The 23,225-nt window shown below is 43.9% G+C and overlaps 1 protein-coding gene across 1 annotated transcript in view; it reads right to left on the bottom strand.

The window, feature by feature from the left end:
• The window catches only part of ITPR3 (inositol 1,4,5-trisphosphate receptor type 3), a 110,321-nt gene that overhangs the window by 71,078 nt on the left and 16,018 nt on the right, over positions 1-23,225 (bottom strand). Inside the window, exon 2 of the mRNA XM_066625290.1 lies at positions 6,275-6,345. Coding sequence (XP_066481387.1) covers positions 6,275-6,345 — 71 coding nt within the window. The remainder of the gene's footprint in view (positions 1-6,274; positions 6,346-23,225) is intronic.

The raw sequence follows: 23,225 nt of genomic DNA, 5'->3' as shown, positions 1-23,225 counted from the left end.
CAGCACCTGTAAATATTCTGTTTCAAATTTGAGTTGCAGTCCTATACACACTTTCCTGGAAGTAAATCTCAACTGAATTCAATGAGACTTAGAGCCCGATCCTGTAGTCTGTGGTGCGGCTCCACGCCGCAGACCACAGTCACAAACGTGCCATAAGGCATGTTTGCGGGGCTTACCGCTGGGCTCCCACTGGAGCTAAGCCAGCGCTGGCTGGAGCTGGGCTGGCAGGCGGAGGGCACCCAGGTTCCGTGGCTCGGCAGTCCCCTGGACCGCTAGGCTGCAGAATGGGAGGTGGGAGCATGGCCAGGGGCATGGGGGAGGCGTTCCGGGGAGGGGGGAGGCGTGACCGGGGTGTGGGGGAGGCGTGTCAGGGGCATGGGAGAGGCGGATCTGCGGAGCCAAGCTCCACAGGATCCAAGGCGCTCGGGCAGGACTGTTCGCCCTACACGAGCGCCTTTACTTTAGTGGTGACCAAAAGGTCGCCACTAAAGTGAGTAGCCCCGTTGCGGGGCTGCTTCCCTTACCTGGGGGAAGGGGACAAATGTCCCCTTCTCCCAAGGAGCCTCCCACAGTAGCACGGGAGGCGCAGGTTCCGGCGGGAGCCTGCCATGGAGCCGCCAGACCTGGGTGCTGCGGGCAGCTGAGGATTGGGCTGCCCCTTCTCACTGTATACAGAAGATTGCACTGCAAAACAGTGTACTTCCCTAGCGTTTTACCCTGATTCCACTCAAAACCATAACATGGAAACAAAACAAGGACATGTCATAGGCAAGCTATAGTGGATCTTTGCTTCGTAGAAACTGCATCTGAACAAACATTATAACACACACATGCAACTGTTTTTGCCAACAGCTTCACTGCATCCCTTTCTACCTCCAATGCAAAAAAAAAAAATTGCAGCATCTCATACAATTTTTTCTCTGGAACTTCCTGCTGCAGGATATTTTTGAAAGCAGGAGAGCAAGGTTGAAAAGATTAAATTGTGAAATAGATGACAGCAATAAAGCAGTCTGTAAACCAGAGTAAAAACTGACACAAACTATCATTCTGTATAATTAGTTAGAAAATAATGTTTCTATCCCCTGAGCATTTTACCATGTTGCAGAATGCACAGGCTGCTTTAAATGTGCCCATCTCTTCCTCTTGGTGAAATGACTTTCAAAAGAATTCAGGTTATGTTTTTGCTTTTTCCACTGGTTTTGTGCACTTCTCCTTCCCTCTGAAATGTTGCACTCATGGAGATGAAAGAACGCTGAGAATTAAGAGACTTTATGGTACTGATGCCAATTGCCAACAAAGAGTCAGAACATCTTTGCAATCTTTTGTAACGGAGACACTGGCACTGTACTGCCAACTCTAGAAAACATGATTGGAGCTGCAATCCTATATACATTTACCTGGAAGTAAGTCCTACTGAAGTCAGTGGAGCTTCTGAGAAAATATGCATAGGATTTTGCTGTGGGGTACCTTTGCACATCCTGGGCATTTCTCATATTGACAGGCCTTCACTAAAGCAGAGTCAAAGCTCTGCAATGGCCTCTTGCTGATTTTTTTTTTATTATTTGTGACCTCTGGATGGAGAACAAGCGTTGAGAAGAAAGTGGCATGTTGTGAAAGTGCGCCCAACTCCCTTAGATTGCTGCTTCTCCTCACGCTGTGCCAAACACAGTTCCACACCAAATGGTTTAAGAGGCCCTGTGAAAGGAAAAGTCAGAAAAGAAACTCCACACTAAGAGAAACTGGACTTGTCAGAATTGGCCATGGAAGAAGCAGAAAATGCTAGGAAAGGAAGCCAAAACATATACATAGTTCACTTCAGTGGTTGCTTTGGCCCTGGCATGCTGTTTCACAGGCCAAGAATTGCCCTGCCCTTCCACTGACTCACCGCCTTTCCCCCGTGATTCAGGACATCAGGCAGTCAACACTCAAAGACAAATCTCAGAACAGGTGACGCTTGCATGAATGGAAAATAATTACCACTGTCAAGAAAAGCATGACTGGCGCTTGCCAAACAGAATTAGTGCATCTCCCTAAATCCTGTTTGTATTATCAAAGTGCTGTTTAATCTCTTTCTCCCTTGCTCCCATTTCCATCGTAAGACAAATAGTTCGGCTTCGAGTTATTCCACCTGTGTTTCAATCCTATTTTTGTGCTACTCAGGATTGTTTCTGGGGTGGCGAGTGGGATCGAGGCCCGTCAGAAATATGCCACCCACAAAGACCCTTCTCTGAAAAGTTATCTTTTTAAAAACTTTTTTTTAATCTAACCCTCTTCTTTACAGAGCCACAAGGCAATATTTCACTGAACTGCTCAATGTAAGGTACAACAGCTTTCAACCTCCAACGTTTGACTGACAAGCACCTCTTTTTTTTAAGCATATGAGACTATTGGTGTGTATGCTTTTTTCCTGTTACACACAAATTAACCCCTTCTATACCTTAGATGTGAACTTTCCATTCGGTGCGTTAGGGCCCAATCTTATCCAACTTTCCAGTGTCAATGCAGCTGCAATGCATACAAGAGGTAAGAGAACAAATGTTCTCTGAGGATGCCTCCATGACTTCCCCTGCACAGCAGGATGCAGTACATGCTCTGTTGGCATGGCTGTATAACTGCTGGAAAGTTGGATAGGATTGGGTCCTTAAGGATATATGAATCCATTCTGGCACTGAAACTAAGGGCCAAATCCAATCCAACTTTCCAACCCTGGTGTAGCTGTGCCAGTGGGGTGTGCGCTGCCATCCTGTGGTGGAAGGGTAGTTATGGAGGCCTCCACAAGGTAAGGGAACATTTGTTTACTCCTTACACCACTGTGGTAACTTGCAGGTGCAAAAGAGAGCAACTAAGATGATTACGGGGCTGGGGCACCTTCCTTATGAGGAAAGGCTACGGCGTTTGGGCCTCTTCAGCCTAGAAAAGAGACGCTTGAGGGGGGACATGATTGAGACATACAAAATTATGCAGGGGATGGACAGAGTGGATAGGGAGATGCTCTTTACACTCTCACATAATACCAGAACCAGGGGACATCCACTAAAATTGAGTGTTGGGCGGGTTAGGACAGACAAAAGAAAATATTTCTTTACTCAGCGTGTGGTCGGTCTGTGGAACTCCTTGCCACAGGATGTGGTACTGGCGTCTAGCCTAGACGCCTTTAAAAGGGGATTGGACGAGTTTCTGGAGGAAAAATCCATTATGGGGTACAAGCCATGATGTGTATGCGCAACCTCCTGATTTTAGGAATGGGTTAAGTCAGAATGCCAGATGTAGGGGAGAGCACCAGGATGAGGTCTCTTGTTATCTGGTGTGCTCCCTGGGGCATTTGGTGGGCCGCTGTGAGATACAGGAAGCTGGACTAGATGGGCCTATGGCCTGATCCAGTGGGGCTGTTCTTATGTTAAGTAGCTTCTAATCCAGGGGTGCTCAATAGGTGGATCGCGATCTACTGGTAGATCGCGAGGCAAAATGAGTAGATCGCGGAGTGCCGACCCCCCCCCCCTTCAGGTGCCTCTGGGAGGAAACGCCGGGAGTAAGGCCCATTGTACTCAATGGGGCTTACTCCCAGGTAAGTGTGGCTAGGATTGCAGCCTCACAGCCTAATCCTAGACATGTCTACTCAGGAGTAAGTCCTGTTATACTCAGTGGGGCTCAAGGTACACCAACATACATTGTACACATAAATGTTATATGTTATGATGATGCAAACATTGTAAAAAAAACTCTGGTAGATCTCCGGGCCTTGCTGGGTTTCAAAGTAGCTCTCGAGCCAAAAAAGTGTGAGCACCCCTGTTCTAATCTTTGCTGTGCTGCAGTGCCACCATTTGCAAGTGGTCAGAGGGTCATACTGCAGCTTCCAAAGGAGCTGGGATTCCGTTACAAACAAGGAACAAAAAAGGGTCCCATTTGGCTCTAAAAGCTTCTGAGTTTTGTGTTGTTCCAGAGTCTGAGCTGCTCATAGGTCGTTTCTCACTTTCTAGTCCTCTATGAAACATTCTCCCTCTTCCACCAGCTCTGACAATTCCATTCTTAAATTTAATGCTTCACTCCTAAATATTCGCACTGACATATCTGTCCCCAGTGCTGATGAAGCATGAGTTTTGTGATGTTGTCGTGCTGCAACCAATGATATGCGACATCCTAAATGCTCGCTGGGCCTCAAGTCTGGGTAGGCCTCAGTTTTGTAATCCACTGCTCTGTTTTTCTTTTAGGTTATCTATTATTCTTGGGTGGAGCTGCCACTCACTGTGTGCAACTCGTACGAGGTGGTGGCCCTGAACTTGCTCGCAGCCTGTGCGAGACAAAGCAACAAAACCAGACCTTCCCTTTAAACAATTACCTCTGCGTTATCATTTAGAGAAAATCAGCTCGGCCTCCAATCAACAATAACTATCAAAGAAATCAGGCTGGAGGAAAGGCTGGGCAGAACACATAGATGCAAAGTTTCTCTGCTCCTGTTTCTACTGGCAAAAGCTGAGGGTTGGAGAAGAAGCAGGCTGGAGTGAACCTTAAACACTTGGTACAGGTGACAGTGGTAGCATCTAATGTACCATTTGGGGAAGGCAAGAAGAACCCTGTGGCCCAGAGCAAGGCTTCATCAGAACTCCACCAGCACCAACTACAGCCACAGGCGACAATCCTATTCACACTTACTTGGGAGTAAGCCCCTTTGACTGTAATGGGCCTTACTTCTGAGTAGACATGCATAGGATTGGGCTCACAGTCTGCTCACCTTTCCCACCTCACTTTTCCAATGCAGCAAGTAAATAAAGTGTTAATTATATTTCTATTTGCAGTAGTCAAATCAACTTCACTTAAATTGCTGAAGTGAGATTAGGCATGAAGTCTATCTGTGAACCTCAATCAATTTTTGCAACAACGTTGAATGAATGTAAAGAATTCAAAGACAATTACAATCTCAAGGAGTGCAAATCTGAACATGCCAAATGGATGAACAAGTTGGAAACAACCGCTTTCATCTTTAGTTTGTCAGTTCTTACACAGAAAAGCTTTAAGTTCCAAGGACTGCTCAACACAAGACCTAAGAGAGCAATAGGGAATTGACTGGGGGGGAGGGAAGCATTCCTTTAAGCACACAGCCAATTAGAGTCAATGGTGGTAGACTTGTAACTGTCTTAGAACCAAATCCAATCCAACTTTCCAGCACTGGTGCAGCTGGGATGCAACGCCGAGGTAAGGGAGCAAATGTTCCCCTACCTTGAGGAGGCCTCTGAGACTGCCCTTCCCTTACAGGATGCAGAATATGCCCTGTTGGCACAGCTGCATCAGTGCTGGAACATAGGATAGGACTGGGCTCTTAGCTGTCTCTTTTAAAAAAATATATATATATTTTATTTATTTATTACAGATACAGGAAAGGAAATAGGTTTAACTTTGGGTGGGTAGAACACAGGTTACACATAAGGTTTGGCCCCAGATTCCAACATACATCATTCAGTTAACACAAAAAAAAAACACAATAATCATCAATACAAAGGCTCGCATATTTATCAATATAAAAAATTGACTTTTACAAAACACTCAATCTTATCTAACTAGCTCTTAGCTGTCTCACTGCTAAAATCACTGTTTTTAGTTGGCCCATCCATGAGGCTATGAAAATGCAGATTGGTGGGAGAAGTCCACCTTTGCCTGCCCACTTGCTGCCATTGCTCCTCCTTCCACCCCCTGGATTGGAAAAGAAAGAAAGGGACAGAGTAGAAGAGGAAGTGTGGAGAAGAAGAGAGTGATGAGCTACACCTCCACACTTCCCCTTCCAATAGAGGGAGTGGGGGGAGAAGGGTAAAGCAACGTAAGGTACCATAATGAGGAAGAGGGAAGGCAGCTTTCTGAAGTTTGCCTCAAGTACAACAACAACAACAACAACAGTATTTATATACCGCTTTTCAACTAAATGTTCACAAAGCGGTTTACAGAGAAAAATCAAATAACTAAATGGCTCCCTGTCCCAAAAGGGCTCACAATCTAAAAAGATGCAAAATGAATACCAGCAGACAGCCACTAAAACAGACAGTGCTGGGGTGAGGTGGGCCAGTTACTCTCCCCCTGCTAAAAAAAGGAGCACCCACTTGAAAAAGTGCCTCTTACCCAATTAGCAGGGGTAAGAGGTACCAAGTACCAAGTACCAAGAGGTCATGGGCCAGCAATAGCTAAAATAAACTGCAAGTTTGTATCTAAACAGAGCACAATTTTTAGGAACCAAAACAGCAGCAGATCCACCAAAAAAAAAAGTCAATAGTAGTGCTTGAACTCATACCTCGAAACTTCTTGGGTGGGTTATCCAAATCCCCAGCTGCCGGTTCAACCACACAGCGATCATCCACAAGCCTGAAAAACAAGCAATGAAACATTCAATGATTGTATTTTACTGTGATCTATAGTTATTTCAGTGGCCTCAGCAGAAAGCTTTCTGCTCTACAGTCTCTCTGGTCCATTTTACTTGACATGGAGATAACAAAAGGCTCAGGATGACTTTTATCTGTCAAGGCTGGAAAAATAATTCAAATTCCTCACACCAGTCTCAAATTTTGGGGAGCCAACATCAAATTATTGGGCACTAGTTCCGTACAAAACACAAACTTTACAAATTCCTAAACACCAGTTTCCCTTTTCTGAGCACCCAGGCATCTTGTCAGCAGTGTGTCAATGTCAACCACAATAGTAAGTAGCAATTACTCTTCAAGTCGATTCAAGTCAAGACCTGCAACTAACTGTAAACTCTTGGGCTGTAAAACACTCAACAATTTGAGTGGACATATTTTATTAATTGTTCCATTAAGAATGTGCCCAGAACAAGTGGTTGTAACCTATAGCCCATAAACCTCATATCATTTAAGAAATTATTTTTTCAAAATACACGAATACCTTCTGTATCATGCAGCAGTAGAACTAAACTTGGAAATATGACTACCATCTGCCAAGTACAGTAGTTCTAAAACAGACAGCTAATGTAAAACCCTCAATTTTATATAGCCTGATTTTATGCTGTTGAAAATGTCAATTTGTTATTTTAAACAACTGGGGTTAGCCACATCAGGCCACTGAGTCATTCACAAATTGAGTGCAATATCTTGCTGACAGCAAGCATATCTGACAGCAAAACAATTCCATTCTGAGTGCCAAGCAACACCTCCATTAAGTTCATAATCATTTCCAAAGCATCCTACCAATTACAATTTCTTCTTTCACACTGGAAATTACAGTCATTGTTATTTATTAGCCAAGGACTTGTCCACATAATGGGCTATAACTGTCATTAAACCTTCCCTATATTTTTGTAACTGCTATAGCTCTCAGTTCAGATGTTACATTCCCTGTCAGCAGGTTTGAAGTGTCAGGAACATGCTGTGGACTCGCATGTTCCTTTCTTGCCACTTATGCATTGGACCCTTCCTCTCCTTCTATGGTTTAGGACAGGGGTCTCCAAATTACGGCCCATAGTGCACCAAGAAAAGTCTTTCTGGTGTGGCTTCCACTGCCGATTGCCCCAGAAGGCTCTGCACCCTGATTTCCTGTGGGAAGTGGCTGCCCAGCACAAGTTTCTACAAAGATCGGACATGATGATGAGAGGCAGTGGGACAGAGAGGTAAAGCTTTGCCACTGCTGCTCCTGAGAGGCTTTTCTAGGTACACCAAATCCGGCTCACGGCCTTTAGTCTGGAGACCCCTGGTTTAGGATGATAGTATTGTAGTCAACTCTGATAGCCAAACTGGGCAAATCACACAGTTTGCCTCCAAACTTATGGAGAGGTTGAGTTCTGAAGGTCTGTTTGTAACTTGAAATTGATGTCAGTTGGAACTGCAGGTTCTCGCCAGCTTAGCGCTATTGCGACTGTAGAAGCACCAGCAAAGGACCTTACTGTGCTGGCATAAAAGCACACAGAGCCATACGTATGTCAGATGACCGTACGTTGGGGAAGTAGTAAGCCCCTAAACAGACTCTAAAGCACGCCATTCACATGCAGTGGGAGGGTGTATCTTTGCCCCCAGAGCTGTTCCTCTTAACCTGCACTGCAGATGCTCAAAGGACACCCCTTACACTCCTGGACATCAAGTGTCTCCAGCCTATCTGCTGCCCAGACTCTTCAAACTGGAGGCACTGAGGATGGAATGTGAGACTTTGTGTATTCAAAGCAGCCGAGTTTGCCTACATATGCAAAACAGAGCTATCATTCCTCCCTTCTGTCTCTCCTCAATAACTCATTTAATCTCTACAGGCAACAATGCCTAATAAACGCTAAATGCAATTAAAATTTTATTTCCTATTTGTCAAGAGAATCTCTCTCAATTATGATAGTGAGGTAGGCGGTTTGGTAACTTCCCACCAACCAACCAACCAACCAAACCCCCCCCCCGGGAGGAAAAACAGAAGTCCTGGATGTGTTTTGGCAATTAGAATTCCAACTGAAACAGCACTCAGATAAGTGTCAGCATAAATCAAGAGGAGACCAAGGTAGATCACAGGTGTTGGGAATGTTCCTACTCAAACTTGTTTTTTAATTGCAGGAGCCACAATCACTTTCTATGTGCCTATACCTCTTAGCTATTTTCATTTTTTAATATTTGTTTTCTGTCTTCTTCAGAACTGTAAACATTGTTTAATGTACATATTTTGTTACATATGGTTACATATTTATTAACCCCTGGGGGCTGGGGAATAAGAATAGGCCTTCCATCTGGCTGTACTTGTCGTAAGAGGTGACCAAACAGCCACCGGGTAGATGGGTCTCGTTAGCCTGGGTAGACAGCTCATCTGAGAGAAGGAAAACTCTGATCCCAAACCTCCACTGCCTTGTGGCTACATCCAGTTATGGAAAAGGCTTCAGGAGTCAACCTCGAGGCAAAATCCAGAACCGGAGTCCCTGAGGCAGCTCATGGCTGAACACAGTCACATTCTGGCAACTCCTGCGATGCCTCTGGAACCAACCGTATTGGCCTCTGCCTTTCCATTGGACCATTTCAGCGACGTGGAGAGGGGGGATTTGCTGCATGGATAACAGACTATCCTCCATATCCACTTTACCCAGGCTTCGCGCACTGGAGAGGACACTCTGTTCCAGAACCACTATTCAGAGCGCAGTACCATAGTCTTCCGAGACAGAAGGATGCCAACAACAACAACATATTTACTATGCACACCTCCCCAGAGACATAAAATTTGTGTCTGTTCAATGAATGGGGCTGAGACTGAAAGACACTTGTATGCTGGCTATACAGTCATATCAGCTCCTTCATACTTGTGCCAAATTTGATGAGAGACTTGAGGAGCAAGCAAAGTGACCCCACTTTGACTTCTGTTGTATCACTAAGAACCAGAGCAATCAAAGCTGAATGTGCTCATAAACATCAGTGTGTCTTATAAATCTGGATCTTTCACAATTACTGGAAGGACTTGAACTCATCCGTTTTGACTCACTAAATTATGATCTGCAAGAATACACTTTAAACAGGTATCAAACGGTCACCAGGTTGGTCTACAACTGACAGAAGTGGCTACAGTCTTATCACCAAATGGAGTGTGGTGAAAGGTGCTCCTAACTACTGCCACAACCTAGAATTTCATGTGTTGTGATGAAACACAACTGCCTCAAGGAACAAAAGGTGGATTTATTTTAACTCAAAACTGACCTATGAAACTGATTGTTCTGAGAGCCAATGAGATGTTATTATGATACAACATGGAACCAATAAGGTGTTAATATGAGTCAGCTTTCATTTTCATGTATCATAATACAACTACTCCAGCTGATAAAGAGACACTTTTTCAAGTGGTGCTCCTCTTATATTTAGCAGGGAGAGAAGAAACATTCCTCTTCACCCCAGCACAGTGTCTCTAACCCATAAGGGGCACACTTCTTATTTATTTACTTAAATTTGATTTCGTCGTGGGGGGGATACAAAATCTTCTTTGATCCCAGGTAGCAGATAGCTGCCTTAGCTATGCCTCTGGCTGGGGGAAGGTGGCAGATCAATTGGGTGGTGAATTGCTGGGGGGGGGGAGGCAGGTTTCCTCCCCAATTTGCACTTTTTAAAAAGCCCGGTCGTGATGTCACTTCTGGTTGTCACATCACTTCCAGGGCATCATTTTGAGCTCTGCACCGGACTACATGTTCATTAGCTACGCCACTGCCCCCGCCAACCTAAATTTCCACTAGTAGGGGGGAAAAAACACAAGGCGTGTTGTTGAAAATGCCTTTTAAATTAGGGTGTGTGACTTGCAATTGTTATTAATGCAGGCTAGAAAAGGCAGGCATCCATGTTCAGTCTTAAAATACACTCCAGTCAAGGCAAATTTAACTCTTGCATTACAGATGCAGAGAAATGCAAAATGCAATTTAAGAAGAGACATTTTTGAAGGCACCCTAAAGGATGTGGATATCCAGCTTAGATGGATGCACATCCCATGAAAAAACAAATTAATTTGGTTATGCTGTGTGGAATGTTCTCTTATGGAAGGCTTTAGGAATCACTGTTGCAAGCATTGGCCCATCCCATCTCAGTGCCAAGGAATCCAAATACCTCCCTTCTGAATAACAATTTTCTGTGCTACTATGACCTTGACCTCATAACATTATGGGAGTGGCACACGAATGCATCCTTCATTTAATTAATTCATACAGAACTTTCCAGTAAACTCTCTGAGTTGTTCAAAATACAGCGTCCTATCCAAAGTTAAAATAACACGAAATGCCAATATAAAAAGTGAATAAATTTAAAGACCAGTTAAAAAGCTGTGTAATGCTTTAATGGTCAAAATACACACTTAGTATTGTGTCTGGAAACAGACAGGTGACCAGGACAGATGTTTTAGAACTGATGCCACACGGTCCTGGCAGTCAGCACAAGTTAGAAGTTCTTGCTGCTGCTTTTTATAGCTTTTGAAGTTTCTAACTTCAAAGCTTTTCAAAGGCCACGTACAATGTTGTAAGCTCATGAAAAGGCAGGATATCAGTGTTAATTAATTAATTAATTAATCCAAAAATCTCACCGCCTCCCTCATTTGAAAGGCCATATTTTCTCCAACACTGAAATGTTACTGTTTTGGAACAAGTAAGAGTTGGGAAATAAATATAAGCACTTAGCAGTAATGGCCTCTTGAGTGTCTTGGAACAATCCCAGAAAACACATGTTGTTTGCCTCTACCCTTAAGAAAGAAAAATAGGCCAACAAGTCTCTTAGTCCAAGACTTTTAAGCTGCTACAAACTATGACGATTACAAAAACCCTTCTCCCTCCCCTGAGTTGAGGCCGTTACAATCAGGCATCCATCTAAGAGAGAGCATTTCTAGTTGTTGCTTCACCAACTGGAATGTGGACTTGTGCTCTCCAACTCAGTTGGACTCTGCAAGCTCCAACAAGAAGAGAATGCTGCAATATCCTGATAGAAGGAGGAAGCATCAGATAAGATGGAACAAAATTGGACAGACCTTCCTTTCAGTCAGCCTAATCCAAACTGAGCATATTATTCCTCGAAGCTAACGGAGCAACTTCAAGATAACACCAATGTCACTGAAACCAAATGGATCCCACAACCATTACCAAACACTTAATTGATGTGTCCTTGGCCTTCTCACTGACCCAATTTCCATTCTGCTCAGGCAACAAGCAAACAGCATTTTGTCTTTTCAGTATTGGACATCAAAAAGCTGTTTTCAAACAAAAAAGCTTTCTTTTGGCAACCTTCTCTATTACAGTTAAATTTTCAAAGTCATGAAGCTCATTTCAAGCACTGATGTGCAATTAGATCGTAAATCACAAGCCAAAACATTCCTAGCCAGATTCATAGGGCACCTTCTACATTTTCATTTCCCTTGATTTCTATAGTGCATTCATCCCCAAGAGCTAATTTTCATCTTCTGCCCATTCTGTGTTGCATCATTACTGTTATTGCTTCAGGGCTGTCAAACTGTTCACACCTGGTCTTAAGGCATGTGAAGCAGCAACCTTGTTAAAGCTAAACAGATCTGGGTCTGGATAAAGCCTTGAGAGGAGACATCTGGGAAGACCTGGATGTCTTATATACATTTTTTTCTTCCTGCAAGGTGGGATATAAATGTGATGAATAAACAAATGCGGGGCAGGGGAAAGGAGAGGAGGGTGCGAGGGTGGACCAAGGCAAGGATCGGGCCTGAGAGGGGGGCAGGGCAGAGGCGGTGGTAGAGTCTGCTGTTGGATCCTATGCTCCCTCCCATTGTTGCAAGCCAGCACAGACCTCCTTGGTTTTGCATCCGCTTTACAGAGGGTGCAGATCCAAGGACACCCATTGCCACCAGTGGAGCTTAACATGGGGTAAGGAAACAAATGCTCTCTTACCCTGAGGAGACTCCAGCTGATGGACTGGCCCTGGAGGATACAGCAGTGGTCATTTTTGTGCCTCTGTCCCTCGTGGCAGTACTGGGGCATAGGACTGGGCTGCCCAGCTGCAATATTATCCAGTTACCTGACAGTAAGCCCCATGGACTCTAATGAGACTTATAGGATTGCTCTCTCAGTCATGAAGCTTTCTGGGTGACCTTGGGTCAGTCACCATCTCTCAGTCTAACCAACCTCACAAGGGTGCTATGAGGACAAAAGCACATCACCCAGAGCTCCTTGGAGAAAGGGTGATATAAAAATGTGAAAAATAACTGCTTCCTGGAAGTCCATATTTTTGAAAACAGCTGCTTTTTTAAAGCCCATCCTGTTGACAGCAGAGAAAGATCAATCCTGCACATCACACTGAACACCACTGTAGCCATAGAGTTGCATAGTGCTTATAGAACTGCAGGGGCAGTTTGTGTGCCATGTGCAGCACAATCCTATCTTGCGCTGGAACAGGCAGACCAGGAGGCCTGCACTGTATCCAGCACAACATAGGGCCCAGCCCCAAAGTGGTTCAGCTAGAGCTAAGGGGGAACTTCCTTACCACCGGGTAAGCCACAGCAGCCCCAATGGGTCTCCTTGGACTTGTGCCACCTCGTGCGCTGCTCGGGAATGGGGGTTGGGATCCGGCATAAGAGACGGGTCCCAGCCCCGCTTTCCACTCCCTGCCTGCCTGCCTCCAGGACCGCCCTTGAGATACAAATCTCAAGGTTCTTATTCAGGTCATACTTCTCTGCCTCACTTCCCCCCATTTGAAATTAGTGAGATTTTATGCTTGAATATGAAGTGTGTGCTCCCTTTAGTATAGGAAGGGCATTGTGTTTGCATGGAGGCTGAAAGGAAACAGAGCAAAGATGCATTCACACTTCTTTCCTCTTGGAAATCATTTATTCTCCCTTCTTACCCTACTACAGATGGGCAATGGAGAGAAGGGCTTGGAGGAAGTGTGTCTATATGAGGACATGGAGCAAGAGCTGATAAGGCTGGGAGGGGTTACCCATATGCAGCCTAATTACTTGAGTTTGTCTGATGTAAATATTTAAGCCATTTTAATGTTTTAATCAATAAATCAAACTTGAGAATATTACCTTTCATTTAATTAAACTAAACAATTGTGTTGAAATAGTAAAAAATGAAACACACGCGCGCGCGCAAAATTCTGGGTATTAGCAATCTGGCTAGATAAGTCAAGAACTGGACAGGTGGCAACTAGACTCAAATGCATGATGGGGAGCTGCTGTGCCCTTTTGTAAATCTTGGAAGTAACAATTCCTGGTTTTTGATATGTAACAATATCTTCAACTCAGCTAGGAAAGACCAGTATCATTTTTACATTTCCTTGTTCTTTCCGAAGTATTTCTTTTTCTTTTTTTGTCCATTATAAAACCCGTGCTGGACTAGATTACAATTACTCAATTGGATAGGATGATTAATATTTATTTATATAGCACTATCCATGTACATGGCATTGTACACAGAGTGAGAGGACAGGCCCCTGTCCCAAGGGGCTTACAATCTATAGACACAAAGGAAACAACAGAGCAAGGGGAGGGAAATGGAGATGGTGTAAGAAGGGGAAAAATATGTGGTTGTTTCAGTTACTTGTACTTAAGCTTCTTTACAATTGGGTAAGAGGACCTCGATGTTGTGTCAAAGGCATTATGGGAAAGATGGGTTTTAAAAAAGGGATTTAAAGAAAGTGATAATGGAATGGATACAACATAAACACTGCAGTTGCCTGCTGCAGCTTCTTCTGTATATGATTTGAAACAACTTTCCCAGTGATGCCAGCTATAGGCATTGTCTGGGTACTTTGGGTCTGCAGCTCCCTCTCACATGGTACTTAGAGCCATTGCTCCCAAACTCTGAGCTAAATGACTTGCGTAACAGGAAAAAAATTGCATGCAGCTCATGGGACATTTCACAGGCCACTTAGTGCTAGTAAGACAACATTGTTCCTGTAATTCTACCCCTTCCCTCATTGACTTTCCACCTGATACCTACATTTCACAGGCTTCCTCTGTGATTACTGGTAACAAAGCTGCCAAATCCATAAACATACTGATTGCAACACACCTGCCTTTTTTGAAAAGTTCATGTGAAGGTACAATCTTTCTTATTTATGCCTTTGGCTTGACTTTCTAAATATGAATACCTCAGTTACAACCCTTACCTCTTGCACAGCTTCATCAATACTGGGACCACATCTCACAGCATATGCCTTTCACCCACAGCTCTCACATCTTCAGAAGTCAGCATTCCAACTCTTGTCTGCCCACCTCACAAAGTATTTGATGATCTACTTTCTCCATTTAATTATACTGATAAAATGTTTATGAACTTGAATTTCACTTACCCATCCTGAAAATCCATTTCATCTGATCACATGTGGATACACAGACATTAAGTGTGGAAAATAAGAAAGGGTGGCACAAAAGTTTTTCTTAGTGAGCCGTGGATCCCTAGAGAGCCACGGAAACCAGCCAGGGGAGCTGTAGAATCCCCATGAAAAACCCATCGCCCTATATACAATACATAGGATTGTATATATTGCGCTGCGCCTCTGCTAAAGTGGAAGTGGAGTGCGATTGCTCCGCTTTCACTTTCACTTCTGTGGGGAGCCCTGCCAAAGGTTGCACTGGGCTCCCTGTACCCCGGGGAGGCTGCAGGAGACTTGGGTAACTGCATCCAAGCCCCTGCAGCCCCCTGAGTCACACTATCCTGGAGATTGCGCCGCTGCCTCCTCCCTGCCTCCAGGCTGCCCCCGCCCCTTAAGGGGGCAGAGGCCAGGGTCCACAGGCTAGGGCGTCGCGAAACCCCAGTTTGAAAAGCCCTGACTTAAAGACATCTCATTCCCTTTTTAGAAAAAAAGATGCTGGGCTCACCTTTGTCTGATAACAACAGTTCATCATCCGAAAGTCCTTCCTCCATTCCAGAATGCTTGAGGATTCACAAGAATAACTCAGTGGTGCGAGAAGTGCTGTCTGCTCATGCTCCGAGTCCCTTCATCCTTTATTACAGGTAACAGAATTAAGTCCTGGTATAACAGATGCCAGGGCTGAACTCTGCTTGTCCTGACACAATAAACCCTTGGACTTTTCTTGGAGCTTCTGCCTTTTGAACACGTCCCAGTAGAGAAGTGGCTCAGAGCCACAATTACTGCCAACCTGTGCACAGTATCCTTAAACCTCAGCATACTGAAGAAGACTAATTCAGCATGTGCTTTAGATTTAAATCTCCAGATCAATGTAGAAAACTATTTTGCTAATCAAAATGCAAAGCTTTAATACGGCACAGAGTAGTTTCATGCTCTTCATTCATGAGCTGTTGCCCTTCTTTTGTCAGCCCTACAAGCTTGTTGCTTGTGCGTGCGTGCGTGCGTGCGTGCGTGCGTGCGTGGGTGGGTGGGTGGGTGGGTGGGTGTGGGTCAGATTCTGAGCTGATTATATTTACAACATGAGAAATTGCAATGAGGTGGAGAAATAGGCATTGTGTGTACCACATGGTCCTTCACGCCAAGGAAATTACAGAGTGCTATGTCCATCAAAAACCACTCCATAGCTTGCTCTCACTAAGGCCCCCAATTATGGAGAAGAAGCAAGGCATATCCCAAAAACTAAAACCCCCCTCCATTTTTTCTGTTGACTTGCTCCTAAGGATACCCATCTAGCAAGATGTGTCTGCCTTTAAAATCTACATTGATCTACATTGTTTACTGATGACTTCTAATGCTTGTTGAAAATTATTAACTAATGAAATATCGGTTTACCTAACACTACACCCACACAGCAGGAAACACAACCTCTTTTAAACTCCATAGCAAACATCCCTCTAAATGTTTAGCCGCCCTGGGTCCCTTTGGGGAGAAGGGCGGGATAAAAATAAAGTTTATTATTATTATTTATTATTAAACCAGGGGCAGCATCAGGGATCTGCCAGGCTGGGTCCTAGCCAAGGGCCCACTGGGCAGGCTGATCCTGAACTCCCCGTACTGAAGGCAGCAATGCTGCCCATGTGTCATCAGGGGGTGGGCAGTTGGGCAGCATGGGGAGGAGCCAATGCAAGGTTTTATCCCAGCACTGGAATTGCCCCAAGCCCCCTCCTACCTGCACGGGCCCTGTGAGAGCTGCTCTGCCACAACCACATGAAGGCCTGCCTTTTGCCTGCTGTGCAGCTCTTAAGAGTCCTGCCACAACTCAAAGTCCAGCTTAAAGTTCTGCCACAAACCTATTAGGGCTGCAATCCTATGTATACCTACAATACAGAAATAACCACACTAATCTGCCTTACAGAGCTCCAGTAAAGTTTACCATAGTAGTGCACATGGAGGGCACTACCACACCAAAGCACTGTAGAAATGCTACACATTGCTATCTAATTTATGCCACACGTACAGCAAAGTCCCCCAAATTTCTAGGGATGAGTTTTCATCATGGCAGCATAAGAGCACCACCCACATCCTTGGAGTAGGCACGATGCCACATCAGAAAACAGTGCCAGACAGTTTCACTCTTGCCATTTTAACAGCACTCCGAAGAAAGCAAATGTCAGTTTTATTTTTTTTTTATTTTATTATATTGACACAATGGAATAATCTTCCACAATGAAAGTATATGAGACAAAGGCAGCTCTGATTCCAAGGCAGTGAGTCACCAGTATTCATTTTGCAAAGACAAAAACAGTAATGACTAAGGTGTACCTGGCACATACTTGAGGGGGGGCACCCTGTCCCCACTGCTACAAGTCCACAGGGGCTACCTCATCGCAGCACCCTTGGCACATCAAGTGTGAGTGGTGAAAACATACCAAGCCCCCATCCCCAGTGTTGAACTCCTTACCCCTTCAGGTTCCACTGAATACATTCTAAAAAATCAAGTTAAAACTTTTAAACTACAATTTAGTGCTCAGGCAAGAAAGACCATTGGTTCAACTTTTGGTTTTATTTTGCACCATTATATGCTGCCCATCCTTCAAGGAGCTCAGAGCAGTATATATGGTCCCTCCCTCTCCTTCCATCTCCACAGCTATTGCTTGATGTTGGTTTGGCACAAAGGAATAGTGACTGGCTCAAAATCATCCAGTAAAATTCATGGCCAAGGTGGATATGAAGCTGAGTCCAACTCCAACATTCTAACTACAACACAGAATTGTCTTCTCTGAAGTGTGGCAACTATCCAACACTTCACTGTGCAAGGCTCTTTCAATGGGAGGTACCAGGGACCTTTTGAATGCAGGAGCAAATGCTCCACCACTGAGCTTAGGCCCTTCCAGGGTGCCTTGGGAGGGGGTCTGTTTTATAACACAGGCCTAAAAAAAAAATTTTTTTTTAGTTGCCAAGGATGTTTGAAGGAATTTAGGATATTTTTGGGGTGCTGAATCCAAAAATGGCATCGGTTTTGCCCAAATGGCTCTTTTTGGGGTTATGGCATAAGCCACCTTATATGCCGATTCAAGCAGCTTCCTCATGAGAAAGCCAATGCCATGGCTTCCTTACAAGGAAGTTGCTTGTATCAGCATATGTGGCCATGGTGTGCCCCCAAAACTAGAACCAGTCAAGCAAAACCGATGCCATTTTTGGATTTGGCACCCCAAATATACCCAAGAATAGGTCTAACAACAAAATGTGTGTAGGCCTGTGTAATTGGTTATAGCATGGTTTGTGTTTCAGTTTGTTTATCATTATTGTTATCCACCCAGAACCAGATGAATAGGGTGCCCTTAGTTAGCCCATACAATTAAATAAGACTGATAAAAGAAATTTCACTCAGGCCAAAGGACCCTGGGCAGTAGAAGTAAAAGGCCATGCATGCACACACACACCCAACTTTTTTAGATAAAAACTTCCTGAAGTGGTTTGTAACATTAAACAAAATAACTGTCATTACAATCAAAAAATACAAAGCATTTGTAACTGTATTTTTACCGTTGCTGTAAAAGGAAAAGCCAAAATAAAATCACCAAATACACTTAAAAAAAAGTTGGAACAAATAAAAAGGTTTTCTGGTGCCAGAAAGTTAACAATAATAAGAAATAAAACAGAAGTCAGACTAAAACATTATAGAAAATATAAAGGCATGCACAATACAAGAACATAACATACAACATAAAAATACAGTAGCAGTAAATAACAAAAATAATAATAAAAGCATCTAAAACTAGCAAGGATAACAATACTCAAACTAAAACTAAGGTGGCAAGACCAACTGGAAAATAAATGTTTTTAGTCTCCACCGGAAGGTTTCCAGTAAAGCCACAGTTTTCAATGCAGCGGTGAAGGACTTCCATAATATTGGTGCCATTACAGAGAAGGCCCTGCAACTTGTTGCTAGCAAGCAGGCTTTAGTTGGGGGCAGCCCTTGAAGTATGACCAGACAATGGTTCCTCAGATAACTTGGTCATGAGCTGCAAAGAGTTTTAAAGGTCAAAACCAGACCTGAATTGTGCTCAAAAACAAACTGGCAGCCAACACAGTCACGGTTCGACAGAGTCAAATTGCTGAGTTACCAAGACCACACAGGCCACCACATTCTGCACTATCTCCAGTTTCCAGATAGACTTCAAAGGCAGCCCCAGGTAAAGCATGCTATAGTAGTCAAGTCTTGATGTCATCAATGCATGAGCCACCATGGTCCAAAGCAACATGGATGTTGCTCAACAACATGGATGTTGCTCAACAAACTCAAACATGGATGCATCTGGCACACTACCCTGTTGCTAGCAAAGCTGCCCCTAACCACTGCCTGGAGCACTTGGCAATCTAGGACCAATGGAGAATCCAAAAGGATCCCCAAGCTGAGAACCTGCTCTTGCAGAGAGAGTGTACTCCTATTCAGGGCAGGTTCACAATTCAACATGTGAGTTATAGTTCTCTGAACCAGGAGGACCTCTGTTTCGTTCAGAATAATTTCAGCATTAATTTCAGCAAGTAATGGCCCAATCCTATCCCCCACCAGTTTATGCTATAAAGCCAAGCTGCTGGAGTGTGCACTGTATGCTATGGTGGGGGCTAAGTTGATGGCCTGGGATAGGTAAGTATTTTTACTTACCTCTTTGTAGGCCACCAATGGGTGTCCTCAGACTTATGTCTGCTAGTCAGCTGGCTTAAGCCTGAGAAGCTTCAGGGAGCAGGTCCGGAACAAAAAGAGAGATAAGATCTTGGAGTGTGTTGCTGCTGTCAAGATCCAGCCTGCCCCACCATTGGACTGCCCCTGCCCTCCCCCTTCACAGTCCAACCCCCCCAAAACTGCTCACAGTCCATCCCCACTGCCACCTTACTTGCTCCAACACAGCCTGGGTGGGAGAGCCACCTCCATATGCACCCAATAGGATTGGATTGTCCATAGGACTTGCTTCTGAACAGGCTTCTCTAGGCTTGTGCTGTAAGACTATAACACTGAGTAAATTTACCTAGGAGTAAGTCCTGTAGAACACAGTGGGATTTACTTCTGAGCACACATGCACAGATTAGCACTCTAATATACATGTTACAGGTTGAGACTAATTATTCACGTGGGTTCCCTTCCAAGCACCCTGGATGGCAAAAAAAACGCACTATAGCAAATCAATTTAAAAAACAAATTTCTTTGCTCCAGTGATTTAAAAACAGCCTTGATGACCTTTGTGATGTAAGATCAGAGTCATTAAGAAGACAATTGATCAATGTCATCCTCCAAGTGCTTACAAAGGTGCTTCACTCAGCCCCTCCCTTCACCAATGCAAAGTGATCACCTTTTTTCACATGCTCAGGGGGAAGGGAGGGGTCGCCTGGAGAGAGAAGGTTTGATGGATTGTCAGCCAGCTGCCCCCCCCCTCTCTCTCTCTCTCAATAAGGAGGCTATTGTTAAAGGACTGTTCAGTTTTTTAAACTGATTTTAAAGGGATGCATTTTCGCCTTCTCCAGGGATCAGCACATTCCTTCGCATTTGCAGGGGCCATTCGTGTTGAGTCAAATCCATGTATAAAAAATCAGTATATAAATAGGCTGGACTTGTATACTTATTTGTCACTTTTTGTTCTCGTTTTGCAGTTTTCACGCATTTGTCTTAAAACTATTGCAAACCACTCCAAGAGTTTGGGGTGAAATGAACTAGATCTTTACATGAAGTACATCATATTTCAAAGTAGAAATAAGTGGCAGGAAAATAAAATATTCAGATGAAGAAATGCAAAGTTGATTTGTTGTTGTTGTCGTTACAGTCTTAATGGGGCATGACTATGGTGGCTGTCATGTGAGCTTCCGCAGTTTAAAATTTACCACTATACCACTGCCCCCCATAACTATCTATACATACACAGTTTAACATACAACAGATGGAAAAGAGCCTTCAGTGATTTATAAGGGGAAGCTCAGCAGCAGGAATGGGAACTCAAGTAGGTGACTTGAGCCTGAGTTGCAAAAACATGTGTTTTTGAGTCAGGCCGTGCCTATGACTTTCGCACTGACTCGAGCCTGAGGCCACAGACTCAGAAATGACTCCCCACACAAGCAGACTCGAATCTGTGTGTCTGGGTGCTTGTTTTTTGTGGTTTTTTTGGCAGCCTGAAAGAAGTTGTGGTGCCATCATTCAGACCAGGTGAGCAGCAGGGAAGTTCCAGCCAGGAGACCAGGAAGGGTTAATGTTTTAGTTTTGCATCAAGTAGAAGGGGGGAGGGAGGAGGGAGCAGGCTCTCTTGTCCATCTGTGAAGGATAATGATCATTGGATGATCATTGGATGAAGGTTTTTCCCTGGACAAGTAAACAGAGAAGGGGGGGGAAGGCAGTTCCTACCCATTCAAGAGAAACTAATGGCACGACACCAGCAGGCTCATTGAATCACCGGCCACAATGGGACTACTTCTGAGTAGAGCTGCAAAAGATTAGGGTATACTGATAAGCCTCCCAGCTGCTGCATGTGTCCCTTCTCCCACTTGCTGCTTCTGTCCCTGTACTCACACAGTTTGTCCCACCCTCTCCCGCCTTGTTTACTGATGGGAGAGTAATTAAATGAGAACTCTCACACACACATACACATATACACCTGCCAGGACCTCCATTTTTTCTGTGAAGCCATGCCTGAAACCTATATCAAAAAGTCTCTGGACTCAAATCAAATAAAGTCCCAAAAACACTCTCATTGAGTCCCCACAGCCACCCACTAAGACTCATGCACAGGTCGAGTCAAAGGGGGCAGTGACTCAGAACTCGACTCAAGTCTAGCTGCGGTGGATTTTTATATCCCTTCTCAGCAGTGCTGATATGAGAATAGGAGTGTTACAAAAACAAAGCACAAAGAGCATTCCAATGTACCTCTGTTAAAGACAGGAGGATATGTAAACCTGAGACTTGGAGACCTGGGTTCAATTTACTGAACTGTACTCTCAGTAATACAGGACAATAACTTGGGAAACAAACTGATCAGTATCAATAACTATATTAGAAGCTTTTATTATGATAAACATGAAAATTAATTTGCACAAAAATCATTTAAAGAAATAGCTAAACAAATGCTGATGGACACATTTCAGTGCATCTGGGCAATTGTTTATTGATATTTTAAGTAATAAAGATTAACAGTGCAAGCCTATGTATGTCTACTCAAGTAAGCCCCACAGAGTTTGATGGCTCTAATGGCAAGCAGGAGGGTTCACTTATACGGCTCATTGCGGCACCTGCAGTACTTACCGTTTTGCCCCCCTCTAGCTATGCTACTGAACATAGAATCGGAGACTACCAAACACGTAAAATAAAACATTTCTAGAGACACAATGATTACCTTCCCTATAACTAAATTCAGACACAGCCTCCTTTTATGCTTTTCAGAACAGCAGTACTCACAAAGGATTGCATTCTTGTCACTGAATGGGCTTAAAGAGGTAAACTAAGTGTCAACTCCACTTATATAACTTCTCTTTCAACAGTCTGTAGATCCAGCTTGCATAAGTGTACATTGAAACTCAATTAACTACTGATTATCTACAATATTCAAAAGCCAACTGCTTTTAGTAGCTGATGGTATGTTTTGACTGCAATCCTGTAATTTACCTGGGAGTAAGCCCCATTCCAGGCAGCAACAGCAATGTACAGGAGACACCATTTGGCTCAGTAAGCACCTGCGTATTGCCATTGCTGTCCAGAATGGCACCGAAAACAAGCGGGATGAATCATTTACACAGTGCATTTCGGCACCTGAAGTACTTACTGTTTTGCACTCCCCCTCTGGCTACACTACCATCTAAATTACCAGTGTCGTCCAAGTTGTTATATTGTCATGCTACTGATATGGCCCATGGTCAGCACAATAAATGAACTGAACAGAGGACCACAAGTCAATCTGCAGCTTCTGAAAGGCATCCAGAAATGAAAAGGCAACAAGACCAGAAAATAATTTTTCTGGTTTTTCCTGAACCCTGGAAAAGTGTCTCTCTCAATGCCAATTGTTTTATTCCAAGACACAAGTGTGAATGGTGTAAATATGAAGTAGTTAACATCATCTTTACTGTAGAAGCAGATTCGGCAATACTGTATTAAAATGAAAAGACAGTCAAAGATTAGGGGATATTCACAGCATCTTGCAATAATTAGGCCATACAGGATTCTTTACCTAGATGCTAGAATCAAGCAATTAGTGCAATGTGATCTAAAGAAGATCAGCTACTGTTAATTAGCACAGGTCCTGACTGGGCCCCTGTTGTGCTTGAGTTCAGTATTGCATGGTGTCAATTGGGAGCTCACAGAAATAGAAATCCCACATTTGTGGGCAGAGTTACAAAGCAGTGGCTGGGATGAATCCGAAAGATGCCAATATGGAACAATCCAAATGGGCATAGGACAACACTTAGGGCTCAAAATCCATGTAAGCAAAAGGCAAT

Source organism: Tiliqua scincoides, chromosome 4, assembly GCF_035046505.1.
Source record: "Tiliqua scincoides isolate rTilSci1 chromosome 4, rTilSci1.hap2, whole genome shotgun sequence".
NCBI lineage: Eukaryota > Metazoa > Chordata > Lepidosauria > Squamata > Scincidae > Tiliqua > Tiliqua scincoides.
Note: the sequence above shows the minus strand (reverse complement) of the source record. Positions and strands in the feature narration are given on the sequence as shown.